Genomic DNA, 15,838 nt, shown 5'->3' with positions numbered 1-15,838 from the left:
TCTGCCTTAAAAATATACAATGACCCCGCCTTCATCATCTTCTGAGGCAGAGAATTCCAAAGTCGTACAACCCTCTGAGAGAAATAAATTCTCCTAATCTTTGTCCTAAAAGGGCGACCCCTAATTTATAGCACTTATAGAAATGAGCACAGTTCTGGTCTCTACATCATAAAAACATTTAGAGGCACTGAAGAGAGTGCAAGAAAGATTTTCAAGGATCTTACTAGAAAGGTAAGGAAGACTGTATAGGGTGGGGCTCCTTCTTTGAGAAAAGAGGTGGAGATGTTATCTTATAGAGGTTTATAGATTAAGAAAGAGTGTACTAGGGTAGACATGGAGGAGTTGTTTCCATTTACTGGGGAGACTAAGATGGCCATTAATGCACCAAATGGGAATTCAGGAGAATTGTCTTCACCCAGAAAGTGTTTAGAATATAGAATGTTTCCAGAATGCATAGTTGAGCAGGGAGATGATGGCATAGTGGTAATGTCACTGAATTAGCAATCCAGAGGTCCAGACTCATGTTCTGGGGACATGGGTTTGAATCCCACCATTGCAGGCTGATGGAATTTAAATTCAATTAAAATAATCTGGAATTAAAAGCTAGTCTCAGCAATAGTGACCACAAAGCTATTATCAATTGTCATAAAAACCCATCTGGTTCACTAATGTCCTTTGGGGAAGGAAATCTGCTGTCCTTACCTGGTCTGGCCTACATGTGACTCCAGACATACAGCAATGTGGTTGACTCTTAACTGCTCCCAAGAGCAATTTGGGATGGGCAGTAAATGCTGGCCTTGCTGGCGACACCCACATCCCATGAACAAATTTTTAAAAAGCATAGAGGCTTTCAAGGGGAAGATAGGCCAATACATGAGGGAGAAAAGTATTGATTATGCCAATCTGGTTAGATGAAGTGGGTGGGAGGAGGTTTGTGTGGAACGTAAATGCAGACTGCAGATGGCTTGTTTCTGTGCTATGAGCACATTTCATGTCAGAATAGTTTACTCATTCACTGTACTACAGAAGTTCACAACCTTTAAAAATGCATAACTACCTGTGAAAATCAGCAGATACATTAGAAACTAATGTTAAAAAAATTCTGAGAGCTAAAGCAGATTCAAGCCAGAAGGAGATGAATGTAATGAGAGGCATTCACTTACAAATTTTGAACAATTTTCGACATTATCAGGTGAAGGTACATCTTTGCAATGCTCCTTGGGACCATTCAGCTTCTGTAAGTTTCCATACTGGATAGGAGTCAGGTGATACCCTATGACCAATAACAGGCAATAACTAAACAGCGTGCATCTAATATCAAACCAATGCAATCAAATGTGGCAGCTAGTGCCCATTACACCTACCATTTGAAAAATATTCGTTATCACGTATGCCATTGAAATCACCACACAGCCCACATGTTGTATTGACAAACTGCTGGCCTAGTTCAAGCTAATGCAAAAGAAAGAGAAACTCAATCAATTACAATATTCCAGGCTATATTATTCAAGTAAATCATGAAAATATACACATTTTGCTGTCAATGAGAACATTTTAAAGAAACTGAGGCTGCAAAATTCAGCTCCAGGTACCATTTTGTATCCAAAATGGCCTCCACACTTCTGGTACAGGCCATACCCGATGCTGTTATGAGTAGGTGGATAGTGCCAGCATCAGAAGCGTGTGGAGGAAGTATGCAGAGTAGGCAGATGATGATATCAGACAGTATGTAACACTAATTTGACGCTTGCAGCCTTTTCGACCTCAACACTCCAGCTAACAGTTTAGGCTGGATTTTCATCCTCGAGGCAGGTAGTGAGAATTGGGAAAATGCCCAGCCTGCCAGCCTCAGGAGCAAGTGCCCGCAGGGACAGGATTTTCATTATGTTGAGGGGGGAGATGGGGGGTGGTGTTGCAGTCGGGCCAGCTGACCTGGAAAAAAGTTTGAAGGCAGCCAAAGGGCCTGTCGGGTGCGGAGGCATGCAGTTTCAAAGGAGCCTCTGTGCTGTGGGACTTTGAACCAGTTAAAATAAAAACAGAACACCTTCCAGCCCTCACACTCCCTCATCTACCGTTCCTTTACTGTCGCTGGGTCCAAATCCTGGAACTCCCTTCCTAACAGCACTGTGGGTGTACCTACACCACATGGGCTGCAGCGATTCAAAAAGACGGCTCAACACCACCTTCTCAAGGGCAACTAGGATTGGGCAATAAATGCTGGCCCAGCCAGTGATGTCAGCACCCCATGAAAGAATAATTTAAAAAAACCTCACACTCCCCCCTTTCTCCATCCATGCCATCTCATGTCACCTCATGCCTCTCAACCATTCCCTATGGCCCCTCATTGCCCCATGCCAAGCTATGGCACTCCTATGCCCATTCACCCACTACATATGATATAGAACCAATGAACCCTATAGTGACACTAGAACATGTAAAATAGGCTTTATAAACACTAACTCATTGATAACTTTGCACTTTCTTATAAAAAAACTAATTTTTACTGCAGCCCAATAAAAGTGTCAATCGTCCAACCTCGTAATGAGCCAGAATGAATAATCTGATACTAAGAGACCATTTTCCAAACAGTAACCATAATATGACCACAGTGCAATGCAAGGAACATTCCACAGAGCTAGACAACAAGAGGGGAAGCATTAGAAGAGGATGGTATTATTGGCCATGTCAAACCTTCAGAGAAGTCAAGAGAGTAGAATGTGAATGCAGCCTGGTCACAGTCACAGAGGATGTTGTGCATGACTTTGGCTAGGATACAGTTACGTTACAGATAGGTTACAGTGCAGTTTGGTAGTCAGGAACTAGACTGGAAGGGATTCAACTCAGCATTTAGGGGAAAGATGGGTACAGGGTTGGGAAGTGATGAAACATTTGTTGTTCTGGGGGGAAAGGGACTTTGGAATTAGAGTGCTAATTAATGAGGGTGGAAAAGTTTTTATACCAATTGGACTGTGATAATGACAATTTTGAAGAGAAGGACGGTGCTGAAGGTAGGAATTTACTAACCGTAAACTAGCCTGGAGAGGCAGGAAGACTGTTGGATGGTCTGAGTCTGAACGGCTAAAAGATTTAAAGAGATGGAGGTGGCCCTCCATCAATAGTGGTGGGAGAGAAGATGCTTTGTGGTGGGGGTTCAGAGCAATAGCGGGTGGAAGCCTGCAGCAGGCTATGTACAAGGGGAAGGCATGGATATAGTGGAAGTGGTTGCTTGAATCTTAATCACAAAGAAATCCATATACTCGTTGCACTCGGTATTTGGGAAGAGGTTTGATCGGTTTGTTATAGAAAAAGGATCAAAGGAAAATTGGCGGAAGAGTCAAGCAGCTCCTGCTTTACCTCCCTACTCTCTTAGATAAGGGAAGGAAAACGATGCTAAGAAAAGAGCCAATGAAGAAGAAAATAACACAATGGAAGGGCAAAAAAGGAAACACAACATCAATCATATACATGTGAAAAGGGTTTTTAAACAAGTCAATAACTTTGATACAATATAGTAATGAAGGGTGTTTAGTACGCTATTACTGTGTCTGACCAAGTAGCTGCTAATGTTACCATTCACATACCATGAGGGCATCATATCCATTCCACATGAGACTCAGGCCAACCTTTGCAGTGAGACGGGTGTAATTGCTGACTTTCTCAATCATGATCCCAGAATGACTGTGAGGTAGTGTCACCCTAGGATAAAAGAAGCAAGCAGTTAGACCAATTTTCAGCATATTTTTTTTCAATTCAATTATTTCGTAGCTGCATAATGATGCGAGTATTTACAAAACAGATTGTTTCTTTCCTATTTCCATTTGCAACTCTGTTCAATACTCTTAGCTTCACCCTACTCCATTACAAATTCCAATCTTTCCAAAACTGTCATTCATGTTCTATCCTTCCCAACCATTATCCCATCATTTGCAAACTCTTACTGCACTTCTCTTCCAGTGCTTTTTTAAAAAATTGTTCATGTTCAGTGTTGCTGACTAGGCCAGCATTTATTTCCCATCCCTAATTGCCCTTGAGAAGATAGTGGTGAGCCACCTTCTTGAACTGCTGTAATCCATATGGTTAGGGATGGTGTTCCAGGATTTTGACACAGCGACAGTGACGAAATGATGATATATTTCCAAGTCAGGATGGTGAGTGACTTGGAGGGCAACCAGAAACTGAACTGGACTAGCCATATAAATACTATGGCTACAAGAGCAGGTCAGAGGCTGGGAATCCTGTGACAATTTATTCACCTCCTGACTCCCCAAAGTCTGCCACCATCCACAAGGCATAACTCAGGGGTGTGATGGAATACTCCCCACTTGCCTGGATGCGTGCAACTCCCATGACACCCAAGAAGCTTGACACCATCCAGGACAAAGCAACCTGTTTGATTGGCACCCCATTCACTAAAATTCACTCCGTCCACCACTGACACACAATAGCAGCAGTGTGTACCAACTACGAGATGCACTGCAGGAATTCACCGAGGCTTCTTAGACAGCACCTTCCAAACCCTTGCCTGCTACCATCTAGAAGGACAAGGGCAGCATACACATGGGAACACTACCCCCCTCCAAGCCACTCACCTTCCTGACTTGGAAATATATCACCATTCCTTCGCTATTGCTGGGTCAAAATCCTGGAACTCCCTCCCTAACAGCACTGTGGGTGTACCTACACCACATGGACTGCAGCAGTTCAAGAAGGCAGCTCACCATCACCTTCTCAAGGGCAACTAGGGATGGGCAATAAATGCTGGCACAGCCAGTGAAGCCCGCATCCCGTGCATCTGCTGCCCTTGTTCTTTTAGGTGGTAGAGATTGAGAATTTGAACGATGTTGTCAAAACATCTTTAAGTTGCTGCAGTGCATCTTGTAGATGACACACTGCTGCTACTGTGCATCAGTGGTAGAGGATCTTTTCTTTATCTATATCAACTTGAAAATTTTCCTCTTTGTTTACTGACAGGTCCCAGTGAGGGGGAGCAAGGAGGTGGAGACCAGGGAGTGACAGGTCAAGGGAGAGGAACATGGTGGGGGGCAGGGGTTGGGGGGGGTAGAGAGGATGTTCAATGTGCACAAGGGTGCCCAACTAGGAGGCACCCCCTCCCTACCCCACTCGCCCATCCACCAGGACACCCCGGCAAGACGCTGGAGTCATCTCACAGTCCGGGCTCCAGTGCTGAATGCCTTCCTTGTGGACTGTTGCAGTACCACTAGTGGCCACCACTCCCAGTGGGGCTGCTGAGACAGGAAAGCTGCTGGCCATTTGATTGGCTGACAGCTCTCTGAGACAGGACTTCCTCTTGGATAGAGGTGGAAGTTCGCCTCAAGTCAGTTAAAGGCTCGATGACCATTAAACAGCTGTGGAGTGAGCCAGCTAAGTGTAGGTGGGCTCGCCCTGAACTTCACATTAGGGGATGGGGACCCAGCCCACAGTGTAAAATTCAGCACACCGATTCCATTTCCCTCTTTAAGCCCCCTTTACCTGTGCTGTTTCCTTCGGGAACCAGCTTCTGCATAACAAAACTCCTCTTTTTTTTTACTTATTTAAATTCTAGGCAACTAAAGTGTTCAGCTTTTGTCTAGTTCTAGTTCCAAAATGTATTGCCTCACATTTCTCAATTGAACTATTGCCATGTGTTTACCTATCCGGTTTGGCATCAAAACCAAGTTTTGCTATTGCTCCTTCAGTTCCTAAATCTTTCAGTTATATCTAAAGTAAGAGCAGCTCCGCCTTGTGAAATGTCACGCTATAATCTGGAGCTAATACAATGACAAACATTTGTTTCCGTTTTTTTATCAAGTTGTGAATGACATTGTTAACCACAGTAAATTGTCTGCCCTGTAATGCATACAGTGTCTAACAAAGGAGTGGAAAGTCCGTGAGAGACCATTAATTGACCTCTGTAAGGACATAAATTGGCCCACTGTGAATGGGTGCCTGACACTGCCCTATTTCATGCATAAAATACCTGCCAGGGGCAGGGAGGCAGGTGACGGACGTAGCGCTGCAGGCATGGTGCCCAATTTTACACACCCTCACCTACCACATCCCATCTGCCACCACTACGTCGCCGGGGTGGGGGTGCGGGCTGCATAACTTCACTTGTGTTTTTGGTTGGAGCTCAATATTAAAGAAACAAGGAGATTACATTTAACTTGAGGAACTTTACCCTGGATTAAGTTGAAGTAACTGGCACGTTTATCAGAACCTCAAAAAAGTGATGGTAAATATGCAAGCACAGATTCACTAGCATGGTTCCAGTAATGAAGAGCTATCGTTAGAAAGTGAGACTTGAGGAGTTTGAGCTTTTTTTGCTGGTAATAAGATGGTTAACGGGTGACCTGATTGAGACGCCCAAGGTTATGAATGGTTATGATTCACGATTCTATTGATCAGCGAGATGTTAAGAGGAGAACATACATTTAAGGTAATCAAAAAAGGAATTAGAGGATAGGATCAAGAAAAGTTCATTACACAAGAATGGTAAGAATATTGTTGATGCAGAATTCAGAAATTAATTTATTATTTGATGTTTGCAAAAGAGAAACATTAAGGAATGGGGGGATGAGCAGGACGATAGGATTAGACAGTGGCTCATGTGGAGAAAAAGACTGCTGTATATTTGATATGCTCCATGCCATTTTTGTCCTGTAGCATCCCACAGATGAGCTCTGAAAGGTCTGCAGTGTCAGGTCCCGGTGTGGATGCAATTAAAAAATTGCGGTCTCTAGAGGTTGTCTCTGGATCCCGACTCAGGGGTGGTCTTCAATTTTCAAAGTGATGGCGGGTGTGGGGGGCTGGTGTATGGGAACTCATTCACTCCTAATTAATAGCCCATGAAGCTCCTTTAGGAGATGGGCACTGCAATTTTAGTGGCTATTTCAGTGAACCTTAAACCTCTGGTGCAAGTTAGTCCGGTCCACTGCGGGTCGAAGGAAAGACTTTTTTTAATGTTAAAACGGTTGGGCCCCCGAGTACCCTGTGTCAGAAAGTGCACAGTACCTTAGTTTTGCATGGTCGCCCACCATTTCACTTCACTAATTGCGTGTCCAGTTCACTTCCTTCTCTGAAGAAGAGTCATAGGGACTCGAAAAGTTAACTCTGTTTCTCTCTCCACAGATGCTGTCAGGCCTGCTGAGTTTTTCTAGCATTTTCTGTTTTTATTTTTCAGATTTCCAGCACCCACAGTATTTTGCTTCTACCACTTCCTTCCCAATTAGGGCAGTTAAAAATTGTGTCATGTGAGCAACGCAGTTGAGCCACAGAGTGGGGTCCCAGGATTCATCCGGGTGCTGGGTTTGCAACTCTGCTTTGAAAATCCAGTCCTATACTTCTGTAACTCACCCCTTTCCCCACCACACAGTACAGTGTGCTGATGCATTCTTATACTTTGAAAACAACAAAATGAGAGCTTTAAATTACAAAACACTTACACATTATCATCCACTGAAATAATTGAATTCAATACTTCGATTACTGATCCATCAATTTTCAAGACAATTTGAGTGATCCTTGGAAGACTATCGACAATGGAACGTCTCATCTGGATGTTGAATTCCTCATAAGCACTCAAACATTGGGAAGCGAAGACATAATTGCAGGTTCCAGGGAAATAATAAACATCACCATCAAAGGTTTTAAAGTGGTAATTTCCCCAGGTACTGCAAACACGAAAATTGTGGTCTGGATTGTGGCCTATAAATTGAGAATAGATAATATACCAAGTTTAATCAACAAAGAAATGAAGTTATTGCCTCTAATCACATTCTTCTGATCATTCTTCTGTTTATTAATCTGGTAAATTGTTTTGTGAAATACAGAGAACACTGCTCACTAATTCAGATAAAGCTGACGCAGCCTGCTCTATAAGAGCGTTTCATAGGTTGTTTTTTTTTAAGTTCCTAAGGCCAATAACCAGCTACCAGCTCCTCCTGTAAATGGAGACCTCACACACAACCCCCATATCTCCTTCATTGCAATGCTTCCTCCAGGAGGTCTGATTTCTCTTTCCTGGCAAACACTGTTCTTCACCTCAGTAGCCCTCCATTCTCCATAAGGCATATTCCAATCAAGAATTGTATACTGCTCTTATTTTTGGAGAGGTGCTGCTTGCATTTCTCACACTCAGAATGGGAAGGAACAAGAAAAGGCTTCTTGACCGATTGGGCATCATATGTGGAATAGAAAGAGAGGGTTAGTGGGCTGGATTTTCATGGAGTCAAGGAGGGTCCATGGAGGAGTGACCAGGATCTACTTCCAGGATACCTAATCCCATTCTCAGGGTTTCTGGTGTTTAACAGGGCCTTTTAAGGTGGCACTTTGCTTCAGGTCATGAGCCTGCACCCTGTACTCCCGACCTGGCCAGACCCATTGTGGGCATAGGCATGTCTAGTCATCCACAGTTTTCATGGAGTCGGGCCAGCTGTTCAAAGAGTCATGGCACCGCAAAGGTATTGTGTTTCAGTGCTAATGGATTTCTGGCCTTTCAGCTCAAGCAAAAATGTATAATGAGGTTTGGTTGAGAGCCCAGAAATCCACTAGAGTACTGAAACACCTGAGCCCCAGAGGAAACAGTGCTTGATTGAAAGCTCTGGGTCTCTGATCTCTTCTGTCAATTGCACTGTTCATTTATACACGATAAAGAGGTTTCAAGTGCTTGCAGTTTCTGCTATTGATACTTTAAAGGGCCTAGATGATTGACACTCCCATTGACCTGTAGTAAAAAGGAGATTTTCTTTAAGAAAATGAAAGTTATCAACGAATTACTCTTATCCTGAGAAGGATCATGTTTTTTGATGAAGCATTTTACGCCTTTCAGACCCAATAGCTTTCTGGACTCACCAATGAGATCAATAATTTCAAATCATCACCTATGCCACCTTTTTATTTGGATAGCAGCTTTTGGTGGCAATCCTGCTTTCTCACTTGTATGTCTGGACATACCTTTTGTTTCTTTATTTGCCTCATTCCCATCACTGTTTGCCTTGCACTATCTTTTGTTATTTAATCTCTCCTGCCTTCCTTTCTTTCACACACCCTCCTGTTTGCTCTTTTCACCCCTTCCCCTTTTCATTTGGCTGGAACACTGTTACATCTTGAAGCACTGCTGAAGACAAAGGGTCATAAGGACAGAAGAAACAGGAACAGGAGCAAACCATACTGCCCCTTGTGCCTGGTCTGCCAGTCAATATGGTCATGGTTGAACTTCTGCTTTAACTCCATTTTCCCAACTGATCCCCCTATCCCTTGATTCCCTGAGAGTCCAAAAATCTGTCTCTCTCAGTCTTAAATATATCTGGCGATGGAGCATCCACAGCCCTCTGGGGTAGGGTATTCCAAAGAGTCACAACCCTTTGAGTGAAGAAGTTATTCCTCACCTTATGCTAAATGAAATGATAACACTATTTCTCTCTCCACAGATGCTGCCTGACCTGCTGAGTGTTTGCAACATTTCCTGTTTTTATTTCAGATTTCCAGCATCTGCAGCATTTTGCTCTTGCACTATTGGATTTATCCTACCTTCTACTCTTTACTTCTGAAACATAACAGTGCCCTGACTATGGATGTTAGCCCATTAACTAGGTTTCTCAATTTGGAAAAGGAATACAGTTTTACAACTAAAAAGCAAATTTGCTTATTTTGTTGTTTATTTACTTGTAAAAACTTGAGCTGGTGGTAGTTCTGGAAACAGCACCACTGTCTTGTCGAACAAGGGAGCATTTCTTGTTTCATCTAAAAAAAACCACAAAATTGAATGATGAACTAATGATTAAACAGTATAATAATGTGAATTGTTTCATGTTATGAAGCAGTAACTAGATGCTTATGTATGACACTGAGTTAGAATAGCAGTGTATTAATCAAAGGCTAGACACAATTTAAATGTTGCTATTTGTTGTCTGTTTACCAGTGCCATATGTGTTTGAATTCAATATAAAATACAGAACTCTACTACTAAAGTTCAGTTTCAAGTCTTGAAATCAATGTTCTATAATCTGAGCAAATGTTTAACTGGGACTTTCCTCTGTCTACTATTTTTAACATGTCATTTTATTTTAAACTGGCAATGCCTCAGCAGAATAATAGGTAGACCAAAACCAAAATAACGTATTACACCTTTGCACCTAATTATCTAAGTTATGGGCCTAACTTTCCTCTCAGGGTCAGGAATTGGCCCTCTGGGCTGTCTCTGAGCCCCAATTTTGCCCGGAGGGGTAGCAATCACTCTGACTGGAGGGCAAGTTGGATGGCCAATTAGCAGCTGCAGTAAGGAACGTGGGCCTGATTTAAACAGACCATGCTGCTGTTTTAGTGATTCAGTTGCAGTAGCAGACCTAGAGCAAGAAAGGCAGAGGGTTGGGGCAGGGCTACCCTTTGCTTCACAGACACAGACCTGGAGTTCCTCCTTGAGGCAGTGAGGGAGAAAAAGGAAGTGTTCTCCCAGGAGAGTGGCAGGAAAAGGCCACTCCAAACCAAGCAGGCCTGGATAGAGGCTGCTGATAACATGAACAGACCAAGTGATCAGGAGGAATTGGGTCCAGTGCAGGAAAAGGTTCAATGATCCTTCATGCTCTGGCAAGATAAGCCTAACTCCTGACCCTCAAGTCAGAACTACTCCGGATAATCAACCTCCACTAGACACTCCAGCTGAAGACCCTGAGGACCCATGCTGCTCCTGAACTTGGGAGAAGTGTGTGTACCTTCTTGTGTCAATGAGCCAATGGGCATTGGCCATCAAGGCCAGCAGGAGACTATCTCTCTCTCTTTTGTCCTTGCTGGAGAAAAGGACAGATAATGCTCATGAAAGGGCACAGACCAGAGGAGGAGTTCCCATCCTCAACATCCTGAGCATTATGGTGGAGGGAGCAATGAGATTGCCAAGGAAGCTGATCATGAGCAACTCGGGGAAGGCAATATGGCATCTTTGGTGGAGAGGGTGAGTAGGTACTATAGTGTGTAGATGAAGGAGCGATGTTCGCCCCCACCCCATCGACAGCATACCAGACACTCTTGCATTAGCAAACCTCAGTACTGCAGGGCTTCTACTCTCCAAGACTAGTTCTCATTACTTCTTCTTGTGTCTCCCACAGGTCCAGATGTTGATGGGAAGGACAGATTCCTTTGTCTGTACCAGGACAAGCACAGTCAGCAGAGACTCTGAGCAATCACCGTCACATCTTATTAGTTCACCCTTTATCAGCACAGATACAGTCACCTTGGTGGGTTCCACATGTTTAGATAGAGTGGTACTGGATAATCAACATGTTATGAGTGAGCAGGAATGAGTGGGAGAGGCAGAGGCACCATGGCAGTCCCCCTCAAACAACAGAGGACAAACACAGCCCTACTCAGTTGGGTACAGATGTAGGGCCTCAGGAATCACAAAAAGAGGAGTCTCTACTTATACCAACAGCAACAGATGTTCTCCTACATGTCAGAGATCCCCGAGGAAGTGCATGGGCTGAGAATGGAAAAGCCATTTAGTTCACATGCATTACCATGGCTCAGGGCTTTAAACGCATGAGCTCCAACATTGAGTGCGTGACCAACCTTATGGAGAGCCATATGCAGCATCACTCAAGTGCATGCAGGGGCAGTGCACTGACATTCACAAAATGCATGCCGCACTCTGGTCAGTGGTTCTGGGACGCAGAGGTGTTTGGAGGGGATGCCTGATGCACCCCAACTGGTGGTCCCCTCCAGCCATCAGTAGTGCCAACCAAGGGTTGAGCCAGACACTGAGAAGGATGAGGGTGCCAACCTTCCTGGAAGCCTTCATCATCATCAGCCACTATGGCCCAGCTGACTGAGGGACCAAATGTGCAGCAGGGTCCTTTATAGAGACTGCCTCTGCAATGAACTGGAGCAGCAGCCCCTGGAGATGCACCCATGGACAACTCTATGACAAGGATGACCAGCATGTGCATCTAAATCACAAGCAGAGACCACTGAGCAGGCCAGCAACACTCGACAGGTGGGATTTCTGCCTCCAGGGTTCTATACCCCGGGAAAGGTATTACACTGACCTAGATAAATACTTGACTGGCACTTAAATTTGGTCAGGTTTCCCCTACTGAAGCAACGCAGGTTTCACACCGGTTCTCCAACTGGTGGGCGGTTCCCATGTCAGGACCTTCTTTATCTTGATAACAGTTCTGCCACACACTGACAATAGAAATTTCTGACTTGCTTTAACCATTATGCACTATTGTTGGTATTTTCTGCCTTATTACGCCCTGGTGCACTGATGCTGGTGATATCTTCCAAGCATTATCCATTATGTACTGTACATTTTACCTTGTTTGCAGGCATTACATTAAAATACAAATCATAGAAAAATAAACAATACAACTCCTGGTGTGCAGTATGTTGGATAAGATAGATGAGTTCAGAGAAATATGTAAGAACAACAGGATAACAGTATAAAAATACCTGGAAAAACTCAGCAGGTCTGACAGCATCTGCAGAGAGGAATACAGTTAACGTTTCGAGTCAGAACGGTTCTGATGAAGAGTCATTCGGACTCGAAACGTTAACTGTATTCCTCTCTGCAGATGCTGTCAGACCTGCTGAGTTTTTCCAGGTATTTTTGTTTTTGTTTTCGATTTCCAGCATCCACAGTATTTTGCTTTTATCTTAGAGAATAACAGTATAAGTGATTTTAACTGCCCTAAGATAGACTGGGATAAAGCAGGTGAGCTGGGATTTAAGGAGGATTTAAATGACGAGAGGGTGGTGGAGAGTAGCTTAGGGAGAGATTTACTTTTGAGCCAATCGCTCTTTTACATCTATTCCTATAAATCATTCCATGTTTTCCTCCAGTACCCTTACATTCTCACTTTCACTATCATTTATAAAATTTGATACACAATAGTTACTTACACCTCCACTGGACCCATCTTTCATTTCTTATTTGTCTTATTATGCCTTTCTTTTGCCATGCACCATTTATTTACTGCTGTCCGGTACTCTCTCGCAGACCTCTTTTCTTCTTCCGCTGCCCTCCTCTCCTCTCATTCTGCACTTGATAAAAGGCTTAGCCTCCTGGAGCATTTGAATGGAGCTCAACACCACTTAATTTTTCGACTGGGCACTTCCCAGCCTTCTGAACTTAACATTGAGTTCCAGAATTTTAGATTGTAACCTCTGCCCGCATTTTGTTGCCTTTTTCTTTGTGGGCTTTTATTTTTCTCTCTTGCTTTTTTCTTTTCTTTTCTTTGCTTTCAGAAAGCTGTTCATGATCCTGCCATTCACACCGCCTCTAGACACATCTTTTGTTTCTTTACTTATCCCATTACTACTCCCTTTGGCCTTGCACAATGCATTATTTTCAAACTTACTCTTTCCTGCCCTCAACCCTATCACAGATATTTACTTTTGCTCTTCCCCCACTTTCACTTACTCAAAATCTATTACATTTTTGGCTTTTCCCAGTTCTAATGAAAGGTCACCAACATACAACATTGACTATGTTTCTCTCTCTCCACAATCCCAGACCTGCTGAGTATTTCCAGCATTTTCTGTTTTCATTTCTTGCTTAAAAGCTGCTCATCTCTTATGGCTTCCAGTCCTGAGACAGGACATCAACCTGGAATGTTAACTCTGTTTCTCACTCCACAGCTGCTCATGGCTTGCTACATTTTCTGTTGTTTCTGACAGCAATTTGCTTTTGCTAAGTATAAAAATCAACATACTTGAACCTGCCAGATTTAGTAAAAAATGTTAAATGACAAAGGGCATTGTTATTTTTTAACTAGACATGTAATTTTTTCTGGTCATAACGTTTTAAGAGTGACGAGTATTCTTTATATTGATGTTCACGTGCATCTAAAAACTTTGGCACTTAACATTCCATGAGTCTTAAAATACATGTCTTGTAAACTGATCTAAGTGCACTTATTAGCCAATTCCAGTCAAACACGAATGACCAATAGACATGCTGTTTTCTTTAATCAACCTCTTCAATTGTTGGACCAGGTGATGCACCGGCACCAGAAGGGTGAAATTCACAGATATTCTGTAAACTAGTTCTAATTTAAAAACAAACAAGATAGCATTAACAATTATCAATGCAATTAAGACTGAACTAGAAATCAACTAATCAGTAGAAATTCATTGGAAACCTACAAGTTAACTATTTTATACAATAATCAGCAAGCCAATTGTTTAACCAAACATGTGTTTGATGCTCATTAAAAATATTCTTCCCAAGGTGGATTGAAATTTCCACAATGGCACTCACAGTCAACATTCTATCATGAGAACCACAAATTCAAATCAACAGATTGAAGCCTGTCAAGGATTATCCAATACTTGTGAAAACATGCAACTCATTTACAAAAATTAAAGCGATTGAAACATTAGAAAGAGAATGTTCTTACGTCCTAGGGTGACAGAGCCATTAGAGAACGAGATTATCAGTATCAGGATCCATACTGACAGATCCCTACTTGCTCCCATCTTAGCCAAAGCTCGGTGCGAGCTACTGAGGTCCCTTAGAGTGTTGGTCACCTATGGCTTAGGATTTTATATCAGAAAATTTGGCACAGTTTCCAGGTTAAAATATCTATTGGGTGGAACTCAAAGAGATAAAATTTGATTTACTCCAAATGTAAACCACAAAACATCATTGAGGTCTGAGATACAGAACTTGTAGCAGAGATTGTTTGCTGAATGGGAGTTGAGCATTTGCAGTTTATTTATTCAGTAAATTATGCATGAGTTTACAAAAGAAAGATCTGGAACAGTGGCAAGTACATTTTGAATTCCTGATGTATGTTAAAGGAGATTATTGCAGAGAAAGGCAATTTAGGTCCAATTTCCATATATGGATATGACTTCCTCCATGGGCAGCAAAAAGCATCATATATAAAATTCAAATATCCCCATGCTGCTAAAATCTGTTCAATTTTGAACAAAGCAAGTATGTAATTTGATGTTGAACGGAAATGCTATTAGTACCTTTGTAAGCTAGCACAAATGGTTCATCAGGTAATAAGAGAAGTAATTCCACAAGCAACTAAACAAAGCACCAGAATCTGATTGACAGGCTGAGAATTGTTTTTCCTAATTTGAAGCTATTTATAAAGCAGTCTTTGTGAAACACACACACAGCCTGTTCTCTATAAATATATCAAAATATTGACTGCTGCAATGAGGTATACTTTGGGTGCGAGTGGGTCTGCATTTATATCTTATTCAGTCTAATAGATGAAAAACCTGCGTTTATCAACTACAAGGGTCCCAACTGATGTGAGCTTGGATAATCATCAACCCCAGTTCCACAAATGATCAGAATTAGTCACAAATTGACATTTGAATGGAGAATATGCTCAGCCATGGTACAGGATAGCTGGTGTATAACATAGGTGCATCACAATGGTTTAGTAAAGATCCTTATCTGAATTTGGGGTAGACAGTATAGAGAAAACTTTACCCTATGTGAAAGCTTATGTTAATATGGAAGTGAAATAAAAACAGAAAGTGCTAGAAAAATTCAGCAGGTCTGGCAGCACCTGTGGAGAGAGAAACAGAATTAACATTTTGAATCCAATATGATTCTCCTTCCAATTGTCACTCATTGTGTCAGGCCACATACAAACATACGAAATTGGAGTAAAAGTAGGCCATTTGGCCCCTTGAGCCTGCTCCACCATTCATTAAAATCCTGGCTGATCTGTTCGTGTTTTGAATTCCTCATTCCTATTTCACCCCAATAACCTTTGATTCCCTTTCCTAACAAGAATCTATTCCGCCTTTGATTGAAATAATCAATGTCCCCACCTCCAGCACCTTCTGAGGCCGACATTTCCGAAACTGCACAGAGTTC

At 42.5% G+C, this 15,838-nt stretch overlaps 1 protein-coding gene across 1 annotated transcript in view; it reads right to left on the bottom strand.

The window, feature by feature from the left end:
- LOC144685061 (mucin-5B-like) overlaps positions 1 to 14,469 on the bottom strand; it is a 287,277-nt gene extending 272,808 nt beyond the window's left edge. The window contains exons 1-6 of the mRNA XM_078549595.1: positions 14,391 to 14,469; positions 9,664 to 9,741; positions 7,443 to 7,704; positions 3,582 to 3,696; positions 1,365 to 1,452; positions 1,164 to 1,273 (exon numbers count right to left, since the gene is read on the bottom strand). Coding sequence (XP_078405721.1) covers positions 1,164 to 1,273; positions 1,365 to 1,452; positions 3,582 to 3,696; positions 7,443 to 7,704; positions 9,664 to 9,741; positions 14,391 to 14,469 — 732 coding nt within the window. The remainder of the gene's footprint in view (positions 1 to 1,163; positions 1,274 to 1,364; positions 1,453 to 3,581; positions 3,697 to 7,442; positions 7,705 to 9,663; positions 9,742 to 14,390) is intronic.
- Between the last annotated feature and the right edge of the window lie 1,369 nt (positions 14,470 to 15,838).

The sequence above is a fragment of the Cetorhinus maximus genome, chromosome 9, assembly GCF_964194155.1.
Source record: "Cetorhinus maximus chromosome 9, sCetMax3.hap1.1, whole genome shotgun sequence".
Classification (NCBI taxonomy): Eukaryota; Metazoa; Chordata; class Chondrichthyes; order Lamniformes; family Cetorhinidae; genus Cetorhinus; species Cetorhinus maximus.
This window is presented reverse-complemented; position numbering and strand designations above follow the sequence as displayed.